Source organism: Danio rerio, chromosome 1 (genome assembly GCF_052040795.2).
Source record: "Danio rerio strain M-AB ecotype USA chromosome 1, GRCz13ab, whole genome shotgun sequence".
Lineage (NCBI taxonomy): Eukaryota > Metazoa > Chordata > Actinopteri > Cypriniformes > Danionidae > Danio > Danio rerio.
This window is the reverse complement of record NC_141021.1, coordinates 29,492,501-29,519,685: the sequence shown is the minus strand read 5'-3', so window position 1 is coordinate 29,519,685 and position 27,185 is coordinate 29,492,501. Positions and strand designations below refer to the sequence as shown.

Below are 27,185 nucleotides of genomic sequence, written 5' to 3'. Positions count from 1 at the left end.
ACTAGGTTCAAGTATTACTATCTCTACAATGCTGCTTGTGATTTCCTTCTAAGACAAGCTAAAATACTTTTGACAAGCTTTCAATATTTGTTGTTTGAAAGTGATTTGAAGTGTAATTTTTTGTATTTTAATTGTCGTAAAAATTACATATGACTATAAAGAGACTACACAAAAGGATTAACATTTTGTATGATGCAGTGTGTTTGTTTTTCCCACTGAGCGTCACCCCTTTACACTCCTGCACTTTTTTTCAGAATCATGGTGAATTAGTATTTTTGCAAACAAAATATTTTCTAAATGTTTATATTTGACTAAATGGTTATTTTCCCTTTCTCACTCTGTCTGTCTGTCTCTGTGTGTGTGTGTGTGTGTGTGTGTGTGTGTGTGTGTGTGTGTGTGTGTGTGTGTGTGTGCAGATCAAAACTAAATTATTAACTTAAATGATTACATTTCCTAACACTGTAAAGTTTTTCTTTTAGTAATTACACCTGCATCCCCAAATCTAACCTCTCTCTTTTCTTCCTTCTGTACTCCCTCAAGTAGTTCTGGGTTGCTGTGCAATTTTTTCCAACCTAGCTTTTGCTAAAGATTTTCTTATTTTCATTGCTGACTGTTTAAAATGAAACAAATCAAAGCAAAAATTAAACAGTTAGTAAAATTTTAAACTAACATTAAATTCAAAAGAGTTATTTGAATCTAGTATGCAAATTTAGTTAAATTCTCATTCCCGAAACACATGTTCTCTCTACCGCAACTGTCCCTAAATGGTTGCGGTACATGAGAAAAGAGTTGCGGAGAATGAGGTGCCTTAATATGTTTTGCAAATAATAGGGAAGCTATGATGATTTAGAAAAAAAAATCTCAGTGCATATAATTAAGACTTTAAAAAGGTTTGTTTTCATAAATATTACCTATATTCCTATTCTAACATTAGACGACTGATGGATGTCATCCTTACCCCATCATCCTCTAATAGCCCAGAGATTGTCATATCCCTTGACGTGGAAAAGGCCTTTAATCGGGTAGAGTGGGCCTATCTTTTCTTTTCCCTAAAACAATTTGGCTTTAGCAATAACTTTATTTCATGGATCAAATTACTTTATTCTTCTCCCAGTGCTTCAGTATGCACAAATAATCAACGCTCTACACTATTCCCACTTTTACGGGGTACACGACAGGGGTGCCCACTTTCCCCATTACTATTCGCGCTCGTAATCGAACCATTATCAGCTGCTTTGAAAAAAGAAATTGGTTTCAAAGGAGTGGAACACCGAGTTTCTCTGTATGCTGATGACCTGCTTTTATACGTAGAAAGCCCCTAGTATTCCAAATATCCTGACCCAATTAAATATGTTTAGTAAACTATCTGGGTATAAATTAAATATCTCTAAAAGTGAATATCTCCCTATCAATGAATTGGCTGTAAATATACCATTGTCTCTTATACCTTTTAAAATGTCTAAAAAAGAGATCAAATATCTATTGCAATCACTAAGTCAACACGAACAATGCGAGAACGAAATCTTGATTCATTAACAGCAAAAGTCAAATTAGATTTACAAAGATGGAGTCACTTGCCGCTGTCTTTAGCAGGCAGAATACAAATTATCAAAATGAATGTGCTACCAAGGTATTTGTATTTTAGTGCCTGCCCATATTCCTTCCTAAATCCTTTTTTAGATCTATAAATGTAATTATCTCATCATTTATCTGGGCTGGTAAAAGACCACGTACAAACAGAATATCGCTATGCAGAAGCAGACTGGCAGGTGGACTAGGTCTACCCAACTTTATAAGTTACTATTGGGCAGCTAATGTTGATAAAACAATATCTTGGTTCACCTACCCCCAAACTGGTTGGAGTCAAATGCAGTCAGCCTCTTGTTCTTCTTCATTGAGAGCTTTAGCCTGTAAAACCTTACCCTTTTCCCCAGGAAGCTTTACCACCAACCCTGTAGTCATCGGAACTTTAAAAATCTGGGCACAAATAAGACGCAACTTTGGCTGGCTCACCCTCCCATTATCAACTCCAATTCGCAATAATCATTTGTTTATACCAGCTAAAAGTGACTCAGATTTTATCAGCTTAGAGAATAAGAGAATACGAGAGTTAGGAGACTTGTATATTGAAGATTTATTTGCAATTTATTTGATTTAGTTTAAACAGATAAGACTTTTTCCGATACTTCCAACTACGTGATTTTGCAAGAACACACACAACTTCATTCCCACATATCCCAATACCTAGTGGGATAGACTTGATCATTAAAGCCAAAAACTTGACAAGAGGCCGTATTTCATATTTATATAATTTACTCTCTCCAGCTAACGAATCTATCCTGAATAAAATTAAGATGGATTGGGAATCAGAACTTCAATTAAATCTCTCTGACAATTTCTGGGAGGCCTTAAATGCTGTAAATGCATCTTCTAGTTGTGCCAGACTATCACTCATACAATTTAAGGTCCTCCACAGACTACATTATAGCAAAGAGAAACTCTCAAAGCTCTATCCAGACAAATTAGATAATAAATGTAATAGGTGCTCACAGACCCCATGCAACCTCACTCATATGTTCTGGTTGTGCCCTAAATTGTCTGAATTCTGGCGGTTATTTTTCAAGGCAATCTCAGATATCTTGGACATTAATCTAAACCCAAACCCTCACATCACTATTTTTGGAAAACACCCAGATGATTTTCATGTCACAAACATTCAAAATAATGTCATCGCCTTTTCCTCCCTTGTTGCTCGCAAAAGAATTCTTTTAATGTGGAAATCGAAACAACCACCCGCAATCAGTTTGGTTACACGACATCTTAAGTCTTTTGAAATTGGAGAAGATTAAGTTCTCTCTCAGAGGCTCGCCTCACAAGTTTTATACTTATTGGAGGCCACTACTAAATTATTTTGATGATTTAACACCTCTGGAGGTGATTATTTAAGAAATCATTTTATGGTCGGAATTACTATTATTATTTTTTTTTTAGTCTAGCATTTTTTTTCCGGAACTGTCATGCCCTAAACTAGACGCATTGGTTTAACCTCAGCACAACTAAAACCATAATAACCAAGAAGTTGGTAGCCCATCATTATTGTTGATGTAACTAGCTAATGTATTTATTTAGTTTTATTTATTTATTTATTTGAAAGCATTTATGTATTTATCTCAAATTGTACTACTATTATTATTTTTGTTTTATTATTAATATTTTTTTATTTTTTTATTGCTCCGTCTTCTGTTATATGTTTTACAAGAAAAATGGCTATGTGTTTGTATGGGTGGGATGGGTGGGGGGTTTTGGGGTTGAATGTTTACAAAAGTGTTCAAAAAAGAAAAGCAGAAATTGGACATTTGTATACAACGAATGCTTTCCACTTGTGTTCAATAAATAAAGTTTATATTAAAAAAAAGCAGTGTAACCATTTTGACAGGAGAAAATTTTACTTTAAACTGGAAAAATATAAAAGATCTTTCTTTCCTAATGATGTTAATCTTGAAACAACTGGCCCATGTGCTCCTTCATCAAAAAAATTACTTTATTTAAATTTTTTATGTGTGTTTAAACAGTACCTTTAAATGGTTGCGGAGGATGAGAACATCTGTCACGGACACATAATTTTAAATTTTTTTTCTAATTGTCATTATGCATGAATATTCTGTAAATTATGCTAATTTATGTATGCTAATTTGCTTAAATTACAACATAACAAGCATTCAAACATACATGTAATGAGAATTTAAGTAGAAAATGCAGTAAAATTATTAAAAATAAATAAATTATGGTGAAATTACACATTGTGCTTCGTAGAGAACCGCATTGTCTTTATTATAATTTTTTTTTTAATAAAAAAATTACTACGTTTTATATTTAAAATCTTACGTGCCATGTTGTTTTAATGGTTTCGTGAGAATAACCCAACTATGCTATAATGGAAAACTTTTCAAAATGGTTCCTTAGTGAGAATACTGACCCAGTATCCTGCTCAGTGCCATATGTTCTTCGTTTTCTACAGTCTCAGATAGACAAGGGCAGAGCAGTCAGTACTATTAAAGTTTACACCTCATCCATTTCGGCATTTCATGAGGGAGTAATTGGCCAACCACTAAGTCGACAGCCCTTAGAACGGCAGTTCCTAAAAGGGGTCTGTCTTATGGTGCTAAATCGCACTTTACGAGCACCTAATTGGGATTTACCTCTTATATTGAACTCTCTCACAAGGTCATGCTATGAGCCATTAGCAGAAGCAGATCTTAAAAATCTGTTACTAAAAACAGCGTTCCTTTTGGCCATTTGCTCTGCTAAAAGCGTAAGATAATTGTGTGCTCTGTCAGTCAGTGGAGTGTCACTTAGTCAAATCCTTTATTTTTGCCAGAAGTAAGTAGTCCTTGATTTGAGAATCAGGTAATAGATTTGGACCAATTTCAACCTCCATTACAGATATCACAAAAGGATTTATCTACCTTATGTCCAGTAAGAGCATTGCACACTTATATATGTGCTACTCAACCCCTAAGGAAAACTCACTCTCAGCTTTTCTTTTGTTATGGCAAAACTTGTCTCTTTCAAAACAACGACCGTCTCACTGGTTGGTTGAAGTTATCTCTCAGGTCTATACAGTAAATTGGCTGCTAGTGCCGGAAGGATTTCCAGCCCATTCAACCAGAAGTGTGGCAACTTTTTGGGCTTCAAGGGAGTTCAAGCGGAGAAAATTTTTGCTGCAGCATTATGGTCTACACCAGGGATGGCCAACCCTGTTCCTGGAGAGCCACCTTCCTACAGATTTCAGTTGCAACCCATATCAAACACACCTGCCTGTAATTATCACATGGTGTTCAGGTCCTAATTCATTGGTTTAGGTGTGTTTGATATGTGTAGCAACTGAAATCTGCCGGAAGGTGGCTCTCCAGGAACAGGGTTGGCCACCCCTGGTCTACACCATGCACTTTTTCCAAATATTACAGATTAATGTCACTAGTGCAACATCAATTAGCACGGATGTTTTAATGTTTCCCAGAGATAGAGCTGGGCGTTATGGCAAAAAAAATATACCAATATAATTTTTATAACTCAGTAGAACCATAATACTAATATTAAATTATAAAAAAAGGGGTAAACTATGTTACCCCTCTATGTTACATTAACTATGTTAATTTTAAGCTCAAGGTCCACCTGCAGGATCTCTGAGGCCCACTAGTGGTTGAGAATTTCTGGTTTAATGCATCTTTGTTGAATATAAATATGCATTTACTAAAATATCTCACTGACTGCTGTAGTGTACACAAATATTTGAGTTTTAGAGTCTATTTAACAATCAATTTTGGGAAAAAATTTCACACAACAGTATTTGTCATCACATCTGTTTTTAACATTGATAATAATCAGAATTGTTTCTTGAGCAGCTTCGAGCACTAAATCAACATCTTAAAAAGATTTATGTAGGCGATGCGGTGGCGCAGTAGGTAGTGCTGTCGCCTCACAGCAATAAGGTCGCTGGTTCAAACCTCAGCTGGGTCAGTTAGCATTTCTGTGTGGAGTTTGCATGTTCTCCCTGCATTCGCCTGGGTTTCCTCCAGGTGCTCCAGTTTCCCCCACAAGTCCAAAGACCCTAACCGGGCAAGCTAAATTGGCCCTAGTGTTTGTGTGTGAATGAGTAAATTTGAATGTTACCCAGTGATGGCTTGCAGCTAAAAGGGCATCCGCTGTGTAAAAACATATGCTGAATAAGTTGGGGGTTCATTCCGCTGTAGCGACCCCAGATTAATAAAGGGACTAAGCCGAAAAGAAAATGAATGAATGAATGAAAAAAATTTATGAAGGATTGTGTTACACTGAAGCACAGACACACTAGTCAATCTTTTGTTTTTCTAATAGATTATGTTAGAAAAAACCTTTCTAGTGCCTATGACGGGGGCATAGAAATATTTTTTACAAGACGGCTGCAGCTGGCACCAAATAGGATGGTAGAGGAAAAGAGTGGACCCTGAAATGAATTGTTAACAAGGTATGTTCTAAATTTGACTACCTTTAGTTCTGACATCAGTCTGACTAGTGATGTTGTGTAATCCCTATTTATATTTTAATGATTCAACCCCCCTTTTAGGATACATTTTGGGTCCTGGGACACTTTCTTTTTTCCTGACTGTGAGTTACGCTGAGGGGCCATTAAACGCACACCACAGACACTATTAGAAGACACAATCAACTCTGTTTAATGTGTTTGGAGGTGAATCCTCACACAAATGGACAAAACCTCCATTCACCACAAGGTTATTTAGTGGAAATTGTTGTTTTAAACTTTTTAATATTTTTTCAAACTCACTTTAATTAAGCTAAAGTCTTCTTGATTTGTAGACTTGTTGCTGGGGTGTTCTGTTGTTGGGCAGGTTGAGTGATTGCAGTGTTGCTATGCACATGACTGTTAAACGTCAAAACAGAATTATGCCCTTGTATTTCTTTTTAATCGCGCATACAGAAGAGATGCGGTTCTAAACACATCACTAAATACTTGTTTAGATGGTTAAGTATAAACTATGCATTTTTAGTAAAATGCTTTAATAAATCTTTCATAATTTCGCGATTCCAAATTGGGGTGGTTGAAGGGTGCTGGGATGCTGACACGGATTAAACAAATTTTCCATAGATGCCTTTTGTTAATGATGAATATTGTAAAATCAAATCTCTGAATGACACACTCTGTAAGGGTGGATTAGAAAGAATAATTCAATACAACATTTGAGTGGCAAGCTTCCGTATTCAATACTTTAACGCATGACTAAAACGCATAAATCCGTGGTGAATCTCGAAACACGTCTAATATGTCGTTTGAAAAGTGCATCTTGTAAATACCTTGGTTCCTTAAAGCAACTTTGCAGCGGCGGTGTCTTCTTCTTCTATTAATAGATATTGGCGAGTTGCATTACTGCCGCCTTCTGTGCTGGAGTGCGAAGTGTCCCATAACTAGCACAGTAGATGGCGATGTGCACAAAAAATGCAATTCGCCATAAACGTAAGAAGAAGACGAAGAATTATGGCGGAGATACGCAAAGAGATGCCATGTGAAAACGTACCTGTTTATGAATTCGTGGACGTAAACTCTAAGGAGTTTCATATCGGCACATTTCGAAAATTATGGGTAGATGTGCTAAATCCGGAGATGTATTCATACAGTGGCACAGCCCCAGAGATAGAGGATGTGGAATTAATCGAGGAGATGGGCATTGAGCCAGCGATACTGGAGGAACTCAAAAACATCTGCAGGTAAAATTGGGTTGATATATGTTATATAGCGAACGTGCTTACACGCAAACGTGCATACTTAGTTACATATATACATACTGTCTTTTCAGTGTTGATTCCCTGAGAAGTAAACATGAAGACCAGGACATTATACCATCAGAGTCTCATCTATCCACACTGAAGTATGTTAAAGTTTCGCCTTCCAGCACTAGATTTAGTTCAATACATCTTGGTTAAAGTTATTAAAGTTTTAATTATGCTGCTTCGTCAGATTACGCAAAAGAAGACAAGACTATAAAGAAACTCTGACCAGAGATATGGTTGACAGACATGAAGTCTATGCTAATGAAATGGTATGTTCAATGTGAGTTATTGTTTACAGACACCATATGAATATTACATTTATTCTTAATCTGTTTTTTTTTTCATGAAGGAGATGTTATCTGTCGGCAAGAGGCCTGACAATGTCAGAGACCTGATCCCTGAGGGAGAAGTCATATTGACTTTTAATATTATGTATCCTATTCTTTTTCAGCGGGTAAGTACCATATAAACATGCTAATTTTAATAAATGTTAATGCCAATTAGGACTGCACGATTTGGAGAAAAAAAATCTAATTGTGATTTTTATCTGATCAAAATTGCTATTTGCCATAATTTCACAAAAGATATTGGGAGTTTGCATGTTCTCCCCTTGTTGGCGTGGGTTTCCTCCAGGTGCTCCGGTTTCCCCTACAGTCCAAAACACATGCGCTATAGGAGAATTGATTTAGCTAAATTGGCCATATTGTGTGTGTGTGTGTGTGTGTGTGTGTGTGTGTGTGTGTGTGTGTGTGTGTGTGTGTGTGTGTGTGTGTGAGTGAGTGAGTGTGTGAGAATCAAGAGTGTGTGAGTGTTTCCCAGTGCTGGGCTTAAAGGGCATCTGCTGCGTAAAACATATGCTGGAATAGTTTCCAGTTCAGTGTGTGACAACCATGATAAATACAGGGATTTTATTTATCACGGTGCATCGATAATGCCTTCCCTAAACAATTTTACATTTTATTTTACAGCACATAAATTCTTGTATTAAAATATATAAACACATTCATGCACTATTTGTTATACAATTTTTCTTTTAATGCAAGCAGTCAGATATATGAAATGGAGCCTGCACAAAGAATGTGTCAAACAAAACTCAAGTACAGGCACAGAACAACATGAGCATTTATAGCAAATGAATAAATGTAAACATTATCCGCTTGCTTTTTGAGCGTTGTCAAGTGAGTTTTTAAACACCTGTGATTGGTCATTGACATTGTGTTTCCACACTAAACAGAACACATACAGATGAATGGCTGTGGTCTATAATGCACAGTTATCAGAGTTGATCCATGATAGACGTGGTAGAGAAAACTCACTCTGCAGAGTTGTGTGTGTGTGTGCGTGCTTGCATGCATGTGTGCGTGCGTGCGTGCATGTGTGGTCGTACTCACACTATGTACAGTTGCCTTGAACCGGGCCAAAGCATGCTTGTCCCCCCTCCCGTCTCCCCCGACGGCCCGCTCTCACATTACATTCGGGCCTTACGTCATCGATGCTGCGCTGTTCAGTAAGTGCTCTTTAGATTAGATTAGATTCAACTTTATTGTCATTACACATGTACAAGTACAATGCAATGAAATGCAGTTTAGGTCTAACCAGCAGTGCAGTAGCAGCAAGTGCAGGATACTGGAATAAGTTATAAAGTGCAATTATAGAAAAACAATGGTGATATTTACAGATGGATGTACTATCAAAATTATATACAGGTTGGATAAGCTATGAGCAGATTTACAAAATATTAATATATAGTTGCAGGTTGCTATTAATAATTAGTAGTGTGCAGATAAATAAACATGATTACAAGTGTATATGTTACAATATATGAATATATGTACAGGGATAGATAAACATGATTACAAGTGTATATGTTACAATATATGATTATATACCTCAGTGAAGTTGGCACCCCATAAAAACAAATAATCCCCAAAACTATGCCATTCGTTTGTGTTACATTTGTGCCGATTTGTGCCGCAAAAACGAACGTTTGTGCTGGTTTGGGGTTTAAGATATTAAGCATTATTTTTTAACAGTGTGACGTCACTCTCCACCCCATGTTGGGCAATTGACTTCAAAACAGCGCAGGTTGTTTGTGCGGGTTTGTGCCATTAAAACGAACACGGTATCTGTTTTCCTCTTTCAAATATAAGCAAAATATTTCGGGAGCCGTGACGTCACTCTCCACCCCATTTCCTCCAAATCGCACAAAACTGGTATCATTCGTTTGTGCTGGGTTTGTGCTGGTTTGTGCCGTTAAAATAAACACTTTATCTATTTTCCCTGTTTAGATATAATCAAAATATTTCAGGAGCCGTGACGTCATTTTCCACCCCATGTTGTCTAAATCACACCAAACTGGTCTCATTCGTTTGTGCTCGGTTTGTGCTGGTTTGTGCCGTTAAAATAAACACTTTATCTATTTTTATTGTTTAGATATTGCCTTATCAAAACATTTCGGGAGCCGCAACGTCACTCTCCACCCCAGGTTGTCTAAATTGCACAAAACAGGTGTCATATGTTAGTGCTGGATTTGTGCTGGTTTGTGCCACAACAATTAACTCTTTATCTATGTTTATTGATTAGATATTGACTAATTTAACATTTCGGGAGCCGCGACGTCACTCAGCGCCCCATTATTTCCTCTAAAATGCACAAAACAGGTGTCATATGTTAGTGTTGGATTTGTGCTGGTTTATGCCATTAAAATAAACACTTTATCTGTTTGTATTGTTTAGATATTGCCTAATTAAAACACTTTGGGAGCCGCGACGTAACTCTATATTGCACAAAACAGGTGTCATTTAATTGTGCTGGTTGTGCCGTTAATAAACACTTTATCTGTTTTCCTTGTTTGGATTCAACCAAAATATTTGGTTAGATTTGTGCTGGTTTGTGCCATGAAAATGAACAACAGATATTTATATTTGTGCCCAAATATGTTACTTTCGTTTGCTCACAAATTGTGCTCGTTTGTGCTGCAAAAATATTATTTGTAAAAAAATAATATCAGATCATTAAAAGGTCTTCCCACCCCAGTTGCTACATATTTTCTAAAATAGTCTCGTTTGTGTGCGTTTCATTTGTGCTGGATTGTACCTGAAAGTTTCGTTAGTGTTGCTTCTTTTATTAAAATATTGAATGAAAGATAATGATATCAGCTCCCCGCGTATTTTAAAATATTTAAATTTGTTTGGGCTGGTAGAAATATTGTTTAAGATGCTTTATTTTTTTAGATATAAAAAGATATATAAAGATTTTTTATATTTAATAACTTGTAGACTCTTTAAACAATGAGGAAATAACTAAACTTTTTTAATTCAAGGCCCAGACAGCTTGTTTTGTAATTTAATGCCGGCTATAGGCTACCACCTGAAGGATGGTTATACGGCGTGTTGTGATGTCGGCCGTCACCGGAGAAAATTAATTTAAACTTTAAAACTTTAATTTTTTGGACTTTTGTTTGAAAGCTTTAGTGGCACTGTAGCTGTCCAAGGTACTGTTGTATAATTTAAATTATAGCTTATATATGCACCAATAAACAAGTCGAATGAATGAATGAATGAATGAATGAATAAAATAAATATAGATTCTTAAATGTTGATATTGTTTTTGCTAATAAAAAATAACAAATGTTTAATAAAAATAAAATGAGCAATTTTCAATATTTATACAATTCAGTTAAATAAAAGGTGGACATTTTTGGGGACATGTAATTTCTCTGTGATCTTTAATATATACTGGGTAGCTATATTTTCTAAAATCTCAACCAGGAATTGCTTTAATATGAATATGCTTTACATCCTCTGTAAATGCTGTTGTTTCATTTTCATTTTTATTTCACTTGAAAAAATCGGTATTTAATGTTTGAATACTAAAATAAATAACAGCCATTGTTTAAATGGTTATTTTACCAACAAAATGTATATTTTATATTTTTATCAACTTTTGATATAAAACCTCTGTGAAATTTATTGATTGTTAAAAATGAAATAATTTAAGTGCTATATTTTTTATTAGTGAAAGTGCCGCTTACTTTGCCCAAGGCCTGTCAAAAAATATATTTCTGCCACTATAATACAAATGCACTATTATTGTTTTATTATCATTGTTTATTTTTCTGTAATGTATGAAATTTTTGATACATTTATTTCCCCTCCAATCATTTTCATTCATCATGTTAAATTTTAGTCATTTTCCCTCCAAAAAAAATTGATTTGCTGTCTTGCCTGGTTTAGCACGGAATGTGAGCCTAACAGTTCTCCATAAAAAAAGGGTCCGAACGATTGGAAAAGCGGCTTTTAAAGAGACAAACTATATACGAAATTTGTTTCAAAAAGATATTTTTTTCCAAGAAAAATATATTAATTATATTTTAGTTTGAGGCCAACTGTGCAGGTGGATGATTTTCAGTCAAAGTAGGCCTATGAATTTAATATGCCTCATATTGTATCACAATCTTCTGTCATATATTTGCAAGTTTTTTAATATGTCATAACACAAATGATACTATTTTAGTAAATATGTAGCAACTGGGGTGGGAAGACCTTTTAATGATCTGATATTATTTTTTTACAAATAATATTTTTGCAGCACAAACGAGCACAATTTGTGAGCAAACGAAAGTAAAATATTTGTGCACAAATATAAATATCTGTTGTTCATTTTCATGGCACAAACCAGCACAAATCTAACCAAATATTTTGGTTAAATCCAAACAAGGAAAACAGATAAAGTGTTTATTAATGGCACAACCAGCACAATTGAATGACACCTGTTTTGTGCAATATAGAGTTACGTCGCGGCTCCCAAAATTAATAAAACTTAATTCTTTAGTTTTTCTCCCCGATAAATTGTTTTTAAAAAGATTAGAAATCTGCATGTGAGGAAAAAACTGGAATATAGCATTTAACAGATTGTTTTAATGCAATTTTTTTTAAATTAAACTTAACACCTAACATGTCAAAAACTTAAACGTTAAACATTAGCATGCAAATACAATACTATCAGTGCTTCTCACAGGTTTGAAATATACTTGCGGTGGTTGCTGGATTGAAATGCACCATTTACCCACATCACATAGATAGTTACCCATATGTGACAAATAAAAATTATAAAATATTTTACAATAATTTTGACAATGTTTTACACTGTTTACTTTCAATGGGCTAAAGTAAAAACAAAAACAAAAGACATTCCCTTTTTTCTTACCTATTCAGGAGCCATGAGCACCGCTGACAGGTCAAATCTGTTTCTCTCTGTCTTTCAAGTTCAAAGCAAACTTGAATGCAAAAGCATTTTAGATATGCATAAAAATAGCCTATGTATTAGCCTAATGACATCTTCAAATTAATAAAAGATACAACAATTGAGAAATTAATGACAGAAACAGGAATAAAAACAAAATATCTCGAAAAAATATTAATAAATAATCATATTTACACAATTTAAACGTGTAGATTATTTAAAGAAGGCTAATACTTTGATTACTAATGCTGTAGGTATATTTTGCAACCATTTGAATCCAGTAAGGAGAGAGGTTTTTCCACTACATCGATCACAGATGTTTGGTTAAAATACAAAACAGTGTAGAAGAATGATAATAACTGTAAAAAAAATTTGTCACTAAATAAACTTAGTCGGCCCGCTTAAGTGTGGCAAGCACTGAGTCAGACTAAATAGTATAAACTTTGATCAGCCATCTTGTTTTTAATCTTCAAACCCGTAAAATAGGTTACTTTGGCAGAACACCTTCCATTCTCATCACCGCATTCTGATTGCCGAATAGCAAATTAACCGTTCAAATTAATCATTTAAATTGGTTCTTCTGACTCAAATGATCCAGTCCAGATCCTGTTAAAGAGCCCATATTATGGGTTTTTGAAAATTCCCCTCCATGTAGTGTGTAACACAGCTCTAAGTGAAGTGAAGTATCCAGCTAAGGCTTAAATCTGTTTAAAACTGTGTTTAAAACTGTTGATTCATCTATAAAAGAGTCGACTCATAGTGCTTCAAACGAGTCGCCTTGATACCGATTCATTAGGTGTTTCGCCATGACGTACGAACGAAACCAAGTTATTCACGTGCACGCGCAAACCCGGGAGATTTCAAACCTAAGGCCCCGCCCTCTGACGCAGAAACCCAGACCCAGACACACTCACACACACACACACAAACATGCCGGTCGATTGAAGTCACACTGCAGATGGATATATTGAGTCTCTACCCAAAGATGAAACCTCAGCATTATAGCCAAGCAGTTGGAAACTTCTGGAAACTACATGCTACAAAGAATACTTCATCAGCGTTTGTTAAAGGAAGGATCAGTAAAGAGTAACTTACTGCTGGACATGTCAGGATGGATTGTTCTTCCTCCATTTCTCAAGTGTAAGTACGTGCGATTAAAGTTGCCTCGTTGACTCTAGATTGCAAATGTATTTAGTTGTGATTTGTTACTTGTAACCGCGTGTACTGTATCAGGTTAACTGGCTATATTCTCTTATCGCGTGCAAAGTCACGGTAAAAACGTGACGCGTGCTGCTTTGTTAACGGAGCTCCGTGGACGAGGAGTAGTTTGTGTCTGTGTGTGCGTGTGTGCGCGCTGTCGTCCGGAGGTGTGTGTGTTTGTGTGTATGTATGTGTGTGTGTGTGTGTGCGCGTGCGCGTTGTCGTCCGGGGCAGGGTTAAGTGCGTGCGTGCGTGTGTGTGTGTGTGTGTGTGTGCAATATGTGTGTGTGTGTCTGTGAAAAGAGAAGAGTGAGAAGCTAGGAGATCTCCTCAACTGTTTTTGGAGTTTTTGCTGGAATTTTCAAGTCCATAGTCTGTATTTACATTGACCCACTGGCAGCTAAAATCCACGCCTACACTATCGAGCGTGTATGAACTGTGATTACTTTTATATTGCTGATTAGCTGTTGTGCATTTCACTCTCTGACTGAAGGCAGTCGACCAATCGCAACAGACTGTCATTGGTCCAATCAGCGCAGATTAGCTTCGCGCTAAGGAGGGGTTTGGGAACAAATGAATCACTGGACGATTCATACAGGAGTCGCTGGGATAATTAGGTAAAAATAAATGCAGATTATAAGACCACGAAAGTGTTTTTTGACCTTGCATGCATATTAAACTGTTGTTGGAGACCCTTACAACCAAGATATGACCCTATTTCATGTATAATATGGGCTCTTTAATACTACGCATGCGTGACTTCAGTTTTGTTTTGTTTTTAAATGCATCAGATAAAACAAACAGTTGTGTATTTAACAAAAAATATATTTTTTCTAGTCATTTAACTCAAGTCATGACAGCCAAGTCCAAGTCAAGTTGAGTCTTTTTTTGGATATATGTCAAGGAAATCTCAAGTCCTAAATTTTGTGCCTTAAGTCTAACTCGAGCCATGTCGTGTGACTTGAGTCCCCCATCTCTGTTCAGCGCACTCACACTTCTCTAACAATCTGAGAAACGGGCCCGGGCAAGGTTCAGATAACATAGTGTGAGTACGCCCTTAATCCACAAGAATACTGTAACAGCCAAGAGAGGAGAGCAAACATTACCTTAAGCAAGCAGGTCAAAGGTCTGCAGTAAGAGAGAAGCAGAGCAGAGATGTAGTTTACAGCTTTCATTTTCAATTGGGTCTCATAAGTTTTGCTGTAACAGTTGTCTGGTTTTTAAATAACATTAGTTAAATTGTTTTAATTACTTGTGCTTACCTCTCTTGCCAAAAGTAATAATTGAAATAATCATTGCTTTTGCAATTTAAAAATCGCACATTTTCAAACCGCAATTTTAGTTTAGTCATGTAGGCCTAATGTCAATGATACAATCTTAGTACGTTTCTGCATTTACTGAATGAAATTTATTTGTTTGTTTGTTTGTTTTGTATAATTTTATTTTTTATAATAGTTTAGGCTTGTGAGAGCATTTCAGACTCTGCATGTGTTGGGCTCTCAGAAGCTGACTGATCTTCGGGATGTCATCTGCTGTGTCAGCGATCTGCAGGTGTTTGGAGAGTTCAGCAACACTCCAGACATGGTACCACAGTTCATCAGCAAGGTTAGAAATGTACATGGGCACTCACAGGTTATCAGTCAAAATACTCCACATAAACCTAATTTAAGCAGGCTTAAACAGACTCTAGTTATGTTTCCATTTTTATATCAAATGTTGAGATATCGTTTTTACAATATTAAACAAAGAAAAACACCAGACCATGGGCAATTGGGCATGACGAGGCCATTTTCAGGGGGGCTTCAGCTTTAACTTTGTCTTCTTTCCATCTTTCAACTAGTTTTTCATTAAATCCACAAATCCCACCTATGCAAAGTAAACAGAATAAGGGGCCAACGATAGATTGTTATAATATCATCAAAATTTGTACAGTTGTATCACATGTGCCCCTGCCCCAATGTGATTGTGATCTACTGTTTCTGCTGGTGTTCACCTCATAACCTCCAGCGGAAATGTAGCTTTTAGCAAACTATTTTAATTTCAAAAGGAACTATGATTATCATACACGTTACAGTGCATGTGGCATTAACTCTACCATACAGTCATGCACAGAAAGGATTAAACACAGTGACAGAAGCACTTAGTGAATAAATTTGTTTTGGATATCAAAACTGCATATTAGAGTGTTGTCTTAATTTGAAAATGGTTTACTCTTGATGACCCAGATCGTGAAATATGTAAATTAGCTATAAGTTTTTTTTTACATTTATTTTTATGCATTTTTTATTAGAAAAGTGTGTGTGTGTGTGTGTGTGTGTGTGTGTGTGTGTGTGTGTGTGTGTGTGTGTGTGTGTGTGTGTGTGTGTGTGTGTGTGTGTGTGTGTGTGTGTGTGTGTGTGTGTGTGTGTATTTTACATATAATTGACAACTTTGGATGCAATCATAGCTACTGGCAAAGAAAAGTAAGTTTGTGTTTTTTGTAATTTTCTTTTAAGGATCATTACAAGTCTGCATTTTTTTTCTTCAATGGAACATTCTACAATGACACAAGGTTCCCAGAATGTCAAGACATCAGCAAGTAAGATCTAATATTTTTTAAGTTATTTCACAGATTCTTGAGACATGGGGCAAAATATGTCCACAATTATAACTTCTATTAGGTTAAAAATTTACTATTTTCATATGTAATGAGGACTTAATTATAAAATACATTTACCACAACTATGCCTTTCAATGTAACTTTAATTATTACTTTGTCAAATTTATGGCAAAAACGGTACTTAATATCTAACATTAATGTATTGACAAATTATGCATGCATGTTTTTTAAGATGTCAAAGTTTTGTCCCAAAATATGTTGTATTTTTTGAGACATTTATTAAAGGTGCTGAATTCAAGTTTTCAATTTCTCTAAATCATATACAGTCATGGCCAAAATTGCTTCCTACAACCATCAATAAGCTTCTTACACCTCTCCCCTGGAATTTTGGACCACAACTGCTCCAGGTCTCTCATATTGAAAGGGCACCTTTTCCCAACAGCAGTATTAAGTTCTCTCCACAGGTGTTCAATGGGATTTAGATCTGAACGTGTTGCTAGGCACTTTAGAACTCTCCAGCGCTTTGTTGCCATCCATTACTGTGTACTTTTGAAGTATGTTTGTGGTCATTGTCCTGCTGGATGAACCAAGATCTCGGACACAAACCCAGCTTTTGACACTGGGCCCTACACTGCAACCCAAAATCTTTCAATAATTCCTAGATAATCCCTTGCACACAGTCAAGGCACTAGAAGTGTGAACCTACACTGGTCTCACGGTTCGGTTCGGTTACGATTATCATGTCATCGTTTCGGTTCAATTCGATATCTCGGTGCATCACAGTGCATTGACGATGCTTTCCATACACAGTTTTATATATTTTTTCACAGCACAGCAATTCTTGTATAAATATATTTATATTTATATACTATTTGTAATACAATTTTGTCCTTTAATACAAACAGTCAGATAAATTAACTTTACCTTTAAACAACATGAGGATTCATAGCAAATAAACAAATTTAAATATCCCACTCGCTTTCTGTGCCTTGTCTATAGCAAGTTTTCTTACATCCTTTTGATTGGTCATGCATTCAACAGAAAGGGCTGCGATTGGCTCTTACACGCAGGCGCTTTTCAAAGATGAGGGACGCTGATAAACGGCAGCAGCGATCACTGCTGATTCATGATAGACACTGTGGAGAAAACTCTACAGAAATGTGCTTGTGTCTGTAACTCGCTGTAACAGAGGAGAGAAAAAGTCACCTCAGCAGGTCAAATGGGCCAAAGTAATAGAGTGAGAGAAATTAATTTTTTTCTTTAATTCTCTCAATCGCAGTAAAATGGGAGCTTCTGCTGTAAGTGTCAGTGAAAGACTGTCCAGCAAACACGCACAGTAAAATTGTGCCCAGTTTCTGCATTTTTAAGCAGTTGGAGCATTGCAACCTTTCATAAAACTTTCTCTTCTGTCCACGCCCAGCAAGATTATCTTGCCATGGGTTCAAACCTCATGATAATGTTGCACACTGTGAAAAAAAACTTGAGATTGTTTATATTCTTCCACAATTTTGATTCTCAGATGCTCAGACAGTTCTCTTCTACTCTTTGTTGTCTTTGCTTGGTGTTGCACACACAAGACACACAATGCAAAGACAAAGTGATTTTTTTTTTATTGCCCACACTTGCCCTAGGTGAGTTTTTTAGATTTTTAAAGTTTTTTTTTTACTCTTATTAATCCACAATTTTGAAAGGGAGCCTATAATTTTGTCCAACCTATTTTTGGGGTTTTGTGTAACATTGTCAAATTAGATTTTTTTTCTTCCTTTTTTTGTTTTGTTCCAATACACAAAGGGAATAAACGTGTATAGCAAAACATGTGTAAATGCCATACTTTTCTGTGAGAAATACTTGATTTTCTGGACAAATTTTAGGAGTGACAACAATTTTGGCCATGATTGTAAATATCATATTATCTTTGCAGATATTTAATAAATATGCCAAGTGAACATATTTGTTTATCTGAAAAACAATGCTAAAGTGTTGGAATGTCTGTTTTCTGGTCTCTAACCTGTCCACTGCCAGTTTACATAATTACAGTGGGTGAAAGTTCAATATGACAATTGCTGCTGCACTTAACTGCGTGGCAGGACTTACCGTACGTTCACACCGAAAGCTGCGAGAGCGTCAAAGTAGCCGGAAGTCATTCATTTTCAATGAGAGCCGGCGGCGATAAGCGGCGAGGAGCAGCGCGGCGCGTCTTCGCCGGCGTGAACGTCGAGGAGAGTTGAAATGAAGTCAACTTTATGGTAATGAGCTATGACGCGGTTCGGCGGCAAGCAATCAGAATGAAGACGTCCATCGCTTGATAGCAGTTCAGAGAACACAGACCTGTGAACTTTGGTTCCGACCACAGTTGTTCCCAAGGGTTTGATTATTGCGGTCGCCGGATTTCCAATTATTTAAAAATTTTTCCTACAGGAACATACATTAAATAAGTTACTGGCGAGTTACTGATGTTCATTAATGATATATAAATTTATCTTAAAAAAGCGGGAATCTCACGTGATGTGACAGTACAAAACAGTACTGGTGCTTCAGGATATTTCAGACATATGGACACATATTGGATAAATAGAGCAAAGCCACACCACACGCAACTTGATCTTCCATTGTTGTATGAATTTGATAAGAAGTGCGCAACATTTTCACGCTAGAAACATGTCTTATTCAGGAATGTAACTGATATGCTGCAACAGCTCCTTTAAATATGAGATCAATGTAGCGAGTTTTGACGCTCTCGCCGCAGGAGCTGAAGGCAGAGAGCGTCGTCGCCAAGGCGGCCAGAGCTACCTTGGACGCTCTCGCCGCTTTTGGTGTGAACATACAGTAAGGGATTAAAAACATGTTTTTAGTTGCAACAGGAGTTTGCGACTATGCTAGAAGTCACAAAGGAACGGGATGCGAATGAACAGAAATATACAGTACCCTGCTACTTGTAAATGACAAATACCCTGCTACTTGTAAATGACCATGAAATAATGAAACAAATCATTATGATTCTTTGATAAATCATTAAAAACAAGTTTTATTATTATTGTATTCAATTTAGAAAATAAAACAAAATTAACAAAAGACAACTAAAATAAAAGTACAAACTAACAAATAAAAATGATAAACATAGAGATGTAGAGTTATTTTTTTAGCCTTAGAACTAAGACAGCAAATAAATAAGCTTTTTCATATGGGCTTTCATTTATTTTTTATTTTTTTGTTGCTTATGTGGGCTTAGTAATAGATGTATTTATTTAGACTTATTAATGAATGTGGATTCAATTCCCCTACTTCAAACCTAAACATTGCAGAGAACACTGTAAATCTTCAAAGGGCTTTATGCCTGTTTCACAACGCACAGGCAGGCAGAGCTGTGCGCAGCGATTAAGGAGAGGAAAAGTAGCGCACAGGCGTTTGCCTTTCACAATCTCTATTAGGGATGCACAATATATGGGCGGCCATATCGTTATCGGCCGATAAATGCTATTTTTAAGATTATTGTTATTGATCTGATGTCTAAATTAGGCCGATATCTTTAAGCCTATAAATTACATAATTGTACAGACCTGCCTGCCACGCACACGTGGACGGAACATGTTCAGACCCAGTGCACTCTTATGGATCCCTCCTCACACTGTTTATTCCTTCAAAGTCTGTCATTTCTTTATGTGTTATTGCTGTGTGTAAATAACATGTAAGTAAACATGTTCCTTATCATTGTAGATGTGTTTGATTGAGTGTCATTGTGTATTTTGCTTTAAATTGCCTCAGGAAAATTATTACATGTGTAAACCGTTCCTGCTCCGTTTCTTTGTTGTGTTAGAGATAGAAGGGGAGATTGACTTATTACTCCTGAGCAAAATAATGTTAATTTCAGGGTAAACTGTCGTCTCTTTTAGTTGTAGCCGGTGAATGAACGACGACACATGTAACTTGGTCCGAAATATTTATTACTTTCCGTGCGGTACAACAAATCAGTCACTGAAAATCTCATTGATTTCAGTCTCATTGCCCAAAAACCGCTCCTACTTTCTCTCTCCCTCTCTGCTTCACACACACCCCAAACTGCAGCCCAGTCCCGTTGAAGGGCCTGCACATTTTACAACACGTGTAAACATAACGGTTATTTGTAATCTGATTATTTGTTGTTATCAATGCGTTGCTTGCCATGTGTTATTGATGTAAGATTGTATTCAGTTTGATCGGAATATTCATATTGATTATAACGAGCACACACACACACACACACACACACACACAGACACACACACACTGTAGCATGGGGGAGAGGTGAGAGATGAATCCAGTCATAGAGGCTCTCGACTAGCCGATCATTCTGTCTTTATTTTCAGCTCTGTGTTTGCCATAAAGTCAGCTTAATGCAGGTTTTGTATGAAAGTCTGACTTTGATGGTAACTCAGCGGTTTATCATAAACTTTTCATCAATAATTTTTCCCGCAATTGACAGCAAAAACGAGCGCAGAAGCGTAGTCTGATTGACAAGCAGCACCGACATGTGTTCAAAAGAATCTAAAACGGCAAATAGGATGAATATGTGCTGCAAATTCTAAACTATATTTAGCTGTTCGCTTGTATGGTGGCTCTGAACTGTCAAAACACCTAAAAAAGGCTTTTTCGAACATGACGTGTACATGTGAACATCACTGTAACACGTTTTATTCAAGACCATTTGAGCTGGTTTCAGTCCTTAGCTCTTTCATTTTCATCTTATTTGAATATATTTAACTTGCTTGTTGATTAAATCCCATTTTGTTATTTAACCTATTATTTTTATGCAACAGTCAAGTTGCATGTTAATTTGCTTTGAAGAAAAGGAAGTAATGTAATTTCTGCATGCTGATTTATGTGAAATTGGTGGAATATAGGTCTATATAATCACCTTGCAATTTTGAAAGCTATTTTGCTTTCAGTATAGACTATTCAGTTCATAAGAGCAGTTCAATCTTTTAAGAAGTTTGCTGTATAAAAATATAACATTTTGAAATATTTATAAATATCAGCCTATTCATATCGGCTATCGGCCTCCAAGTCTGAAGAATTATCAGTTATCGGTATCGGCCAAAAAATCCATATCAGTGCATCCCTAATTTCAATGAGAGCTGTCATTCATGTCTTTTAAGATGCACTTGGTCAAAAGACAATCGCCTATGATATCATGTCATTTTGTTTTTGATTGTCAGCATGATGTAGGCCTAGGCTATAGTTATAATAATGTTTATACAATATAATTATATTTATATATATTGGACACGGCAATGACGCTGTCAGTCGTAATGACATGGGGCTGTTTTGAGCTTTGCCACTTTCTAAGTCTAAGGACCTGCAGTTAATGAAAAATAATAAATAAATACATATGCCTACTTTGTTGCGATAGGCCCAATTGGGCTGAAAGTAAAACTTTTGAAGCAACTGCAAAACAAATATCTCCAACAGTCTGCATGTACAAAGCAACCTATCTGCAGTGGTGTAAAGCCCAGCCCATGGGCCGGCAATTAATGTAATCACATACATACATAAATAAATAATATAGCACTTTGGATCATTAAAGTGTGTGATATCATCACATGCTGTTAGCAACGAATAGGCTATCCTACTTTTAATATTTGTCTTTCATTATAGCTAAATAATTACAGCTAGGCTAAATAAAATATCAGGGGTCCGATAATCAAATACATGGGCCAGGTAATAAAAAAAAATCCATATTTATGGGTGGTTTGTGGATAGATAAGATTAATCATTGGTTATGCAAAAAATAAATTAGTTATTCTAAAATGTTGAGGTGTATTAAGCAATTTTAATTGACAGACTGGCACAAATATGCAGACTTCTCCATTATCACAACAAAATTGAGTTCTCTTATCCAGTTCCTTTTTCTGAGGTAATCTGGGAATTAATTTGAAACTAATTGGTGCAATAGAAGATTTTGTCAACATCTGTGAAAACAGTTTAATATAGGCTTCTCTGAAACTGAATGTTTCACTTTTATTTTATTTAGGATAGATTAGCTATAATTTTATTTAACAAACCAGTTTGTGTTTTGGTGCTGAAGCATATGCTGACCTTGTTTTGAAGCACTTCACCTCAAATGTTATTTGTTCTTGTGTATCTAGTAGATAATAGACCAACAAAAAATACTTTCATATTAGGATACAAATTATACCGAAAAATATTGTTTAAAAAAGATATTTTTCCCTAGAAAAATATACGAATTATAATTTTGTTTGTGCGGTGATGATTTGTTTTGCTCTGAAGAAAACAAGGATTTAATTAATGCCTATCGGTTATTGTTTTATCACAAACTTATGTCATATATTTGCAAATTTTTTAAATATGTCATTATTCTAAAGATTATGTCTTTCATTTGTTACGGAGTGTTTAATAAGCAACCCTGGCAGGAAAATATAACCTACATTTAGATTTCAAAGAAAATATTTTAGTATTAAAAAGGACTTTCAGTCTTATTGGGTTCATCCAATTTCTTGAACAAAAAATTAACCAAAACAGCAAAGGGAAACTTACGGACCTGATATTCTGACAGGCTGAAGTTTGTGCAGCCTCCATGAACACAAAAATATACCACAATGATGATAAATTACACCAAAACTAACAACTGATTCGGTCACATTTATATTCAGTGGCCTTAACTAATATGTACTTACATAGGAATTAATAGTTTGTTACAATGTACTTATTGTGTAAATACATGTATTTATTGTGTACTTATGCTTGATTAAATACAAGTATGTAATTATATCTATAATTAACTTTTGTAATTACATTTGTAAACACACTGTTGACCATCCCTTACACCTTAACCTACCCTTAAACCTACCCACACCACTAAAGCTGCCCTTAACCCAACCTCTATCCCAACTCAAATGCACCACAAGTGTTCTCAAATACATTATAAACACAGTAAGTACGTTGTATTTATTTTTTTGATGTAAGTTCATAGTAGTTAGGGACACTTAATATAAAGTGGGACCACTGATTCTGCTATATGCTACTCTGCTTCACTATAAACAGAGCAAGCCTGTCAGATGAGTCACCATCGCGGTGACGTCGCATTGGGAAGAAAAAAGTGGGTTTTCTGGGAAGCGGGAAAGAAACGGACACTTTTTCTTTCCAAATTGTGCCCTTGCACGTCGTATAACATTTTAATATGATATTTCATGGTTTTATGTAATATTTTCACAAGCAACTCTTCCTTTTTTTGAAATATTTTTTTAACCTAGAACATGCACTTTAAATGTGAAATTTCCTGTGTTATTATAATAAATGTCATTAGAATCTGTTCAATTTATTTATTTGCTTATTTTAATATACTTTTTTCATATTCCAAATAAAACTACAGGATTTACAAGTTAAATGTTCTTTACCCCAATGCAATTTAATAGGGCAATATAAAGGCTAAAGAACTTATTTTATTTGCTTTTAATATTTGCAGCCTATGGGCAATGTTTCTCGCCATATTTTGTAGACATCTTTTCTAAAACATACAGTATAGTGTTAAAGAATGTTTATTACCAGGGAAACCTAAACAACCAAAGGCAATTATATTTAAATTGAAAGCATCAGATCACATACAGTACCTGTGCATACGGTACACATACTGTATTGTCCTATCTAGTATTGTGAAAAGTCAAAGCTGAAAATAGCGTTGATATTTTAGCTGACTAAGTCTATGATTATACCGTCACCCGGTGGTCTAAAGCTGCAGGTGCATTTACAAAGGGAACATGTTAAAGGGTTAACATCTGTATATTTCAGCACTGGGTTGCCTTGGTGGGAAAAATACTGTATTTCACTTCAGTCATGAAGACTGCATGAGTACATGTTGCCTAGGCCAAAAACAGGACCTCTGGAGGACAGCAGCAATTTTTAAAATGAGACTCAGATCCCAAAAAATTGCATATATTTATGACTATACTTTTTTTTCTTCTTGTAATAGATTGTAACTTTAGCCAGGGTTCCACAAAGAGGGTATAAAGCTAATGATAATATAAAACCATTTTTAGAAGCATTCTGAGCTGTAAAAGCCAGCTTTTGAGGATAGTGGCAAAGGATAGTTGAAAATATCCAGGTGTCAATTTTATATTTAAATTTAATTATAACTGAGCTGTAGCATTTTGAGAGTTTGCAACTTTTAAAAATGTGGATAAAGCAGAAAGCTACAAATCAAATAGCTGTAAATATTTTAGTTTGTCACATTGGACCATGTCACATTGGATCATGTACATTGGATAACAAATGGGCACTGACATAGCAATTGGGAGGTAGCATCTTGTAATGCAAAGTCAATGGAGAGGGCTAGATTTTTCCCCCCTTTGGTTACTATGGTTTTCAGATCATGATGCTTGTTGTTCTGTCGCTGTAATGTTGTAATAAGTTGTTTTCACTTTTTTTTTTTGCAGTTAAAATTATTATTTTAAACTATCTGGTTGTGAATTTTACAAACTTGTTGTTTACAAAATATGTGTTCTTGCTGAAGGGTAATAAAAGAGTGGACACGAAGCAGAGACTTCCCAGATTTCAAGACTGCAAGGATGGAAGACACATCTTTCAATGACCTGCAGATGAAAGTCGGGTTTCCATACTTATACACTCACCAGGGTGATTGTGAGCATGTTGTTGTCCTTACTGACGTCAGGTCAGACATTATCTCTTTTCAAAGCTTTTAAAATATATATTTTTTTACCTCAAAAAAGCTGGAAATTGATATAGCAAAAGTTTTTCAGTGTTGTTAATAGTGGTAACTATAATAAATAGTGAAATTAATTTAATTTTATTCTGTCTTTGTGTTAGATTGGTCCATCAGGATGACTGTTTGGACATAAAGCTCTACCCACTCATCACTCACAAGCATAGAGTCATGACTCGGAAGTGTTCTGTGTGTCATCTCTATATCAGCAGGTAATCGGTTGAACTGCATATTTGGAATGTCAAATTGTAGGCCACTATGAGGCGCCTTGTAGGATTTAAATTAAGCTTCGCTTATTAACACATACTTAAACCATGTGCTTATACACCTATACTATTGGATGTTCAAAACAACATATGAAACTTGCGTATATACATATAAATTTGCCGCATGCATACACCCAAATACACACACACACACATACATATAAACTCGATCCTCACATAAACACAAATTAACACATGCACATACATATAAATTTGCTGCATGCAAACATACCTGTACACACTTGCATATACATATAAACTCGATTCTCGCATAAACACCTACATTTACACGCGCATACATAAGTCACAGCTTGCAAACACACCTATACAAACTCGCACATACATATAACTAGATCTATGCATATACACCCACAACAACAAACTCACTGCATGCAAACACACATATACTGGTATATAGTCCCAATGCCTAAACTTAATGCATGTATAAACACTCAAATAACACTCGTGCAAACATGCAAAATAAAATTCACAAACATATTTATCACGAGCTTATGAAATAGAAAGAATGCGGTTAATAGAGGCATTAAATCTGTTAAATTTTGAACAATGTTATATATAATAAATGCAAATATAAATGGACAGATAGAACCCTTAAAGGATGTTCAGGTTGAAAAGCAACTAGAACTATAAAGACTTAAACTAACCTGCTCTTTTTATATAGCGAATGTTAATGTAGCCTACACCCTTCTTGTTTTGTTTTTTTATTATTATAATTGTTATTCTTTTCATATATTTTTACAATGTGGATGTAAATGCATAATTGCAAGATTTTGGTTTCATTTTATATGTTAATCATTCAGCATTAAGGCTGTAACGATACACCAAACCCACGATTCGGTTTGTATCACTATTTTTGACCCACGATTCGGTTCGTATAACAAATTTTGTTTTCCCGTGGGGGGTGAAAAAAAATGATTTTAAAAACTTTTTTTAAATTAAATAACATTTGAAAAATCTTTATAAACTGAAAATCAAAGAACAATATTAACTATGCAAATTATTAACAATAAAAATAGCCATATATAAAATAAATAAATAGCCAAAGCTATATCACGTCTGTTTTCTTTGTAACAAAATACTGTTGAAAATCCAAACAGAACTAAACTCCATTGTGTAGATCAGGGGTGTCAAACTCAATCCCTGGAGGGCCGAAGCCCTGCACAGTTTAGTTCCAACCCTGCTCCAACACACTTACCTGTAGGTTTCAAACAAGCCTGAAGGACTCAATTAGTTTGATCAGGTGTGTTTAATTAGGGTTGGAACTAAACTGTGCAGAGCTGCGGCCCTTTTGGAACTGAGTTTGACACCTGAGGTGTAGATGTTTATTTTATTTTATAGTCTTTAACTATGTCGACTTTGAGTGAGATTACTTCTAAATACAAACATGCCCAATGAAGTAGTCCCACCCCTGACGTTTGATTGACAGGTTTCAGTGTAGACATCGGAAATTCAAATGCAATTTAGATATGTCAGGCTCATAGCTCGTAAGAAATGGGAAATGCATTTGCTAATGAACTTTGCTTTTTCATTTGAAATGTCAGTCACTGCGCAATTGCGAAAGCAGAAATCCAAACAGTGATTGTCACAATTTATGCATCCACATATTGAAATCCATGATATGCTTTTATACAACTATTAAAAACCAACTGGAAATTTAAGTGTAGGGGAATTTACTGTCAAACTCAAGGACCTGGTATGATGAACAAAGACGAAGCAGGGGTTAGAGATTAATTGTGGAAATATTTACTGAAAATGTTCACAGAGTTTGTAGGCTGCTCTCTGCCTTACAGTCACAATGTCACATAAGGCAAGTTTA

General features: G+C 35.6%; 2 protein-coding genes across 27 annotated transcripts in view; one reads left to right on the top strand and one right to left on the bottom strand.

Annotated features, from left to right (window-relative positions):
• Positions 1–6,911, bottom strand: part of psip1a (PC4 and SFRS1 interacting protein 1a) — a 121,736-nt gene extending 114,825 nt beyond the window's left edge. For 24 of the 25 annotated variants that reach the window (XR_015475757.1, XR_015475758.1, XR_015475753.1 and 21 more), the window contains exon 1: positions 6,853–6,901. The gene's annotated coding sequence lies outside the window, so the exon portion shown is untranslated. 25 annotated transcript variants of the gene reach the window in all.
• Positions 6,912–6,962: 51 nt separating this feature from the next.
• The window catches only part of snapc3 (small nuclear RNA activating complex, polypeptide 3), a 22,288-nt gene continuing 2,065 nt past the window's right edge, over positions 6,963–27,185 (top strand). The window contains exons 1-9 of one of the 2 annotated variants that reach the window (XM_087235339.1): positions 7,029–7,263; positions 7,353–7,424; positions 7,514–7,595; positions 7,676–7,758; positions 7,911–7,959; positions 15,226–15,375; positions 16,266–16,348; positions 24,873–25,031; positions 25,187–25,294. In XM_087235339.1, coding sequence (XP_087091465.1) covers positions 7,034–7,263; positions 7,353–7,424; positions 7,514–7,595; positions 7,676–7,758; positions 7,911–7,959; positions 15,226–15,375; positions 16,266–16,348; positions 24,873–25,031; positions 25,187–25,294 — 1,016 coding nt within the window. In that variant the 5' untranslated portion in view covers positions 7,029–7,033. 2 annotated transcript variants of the gene reach the window in all.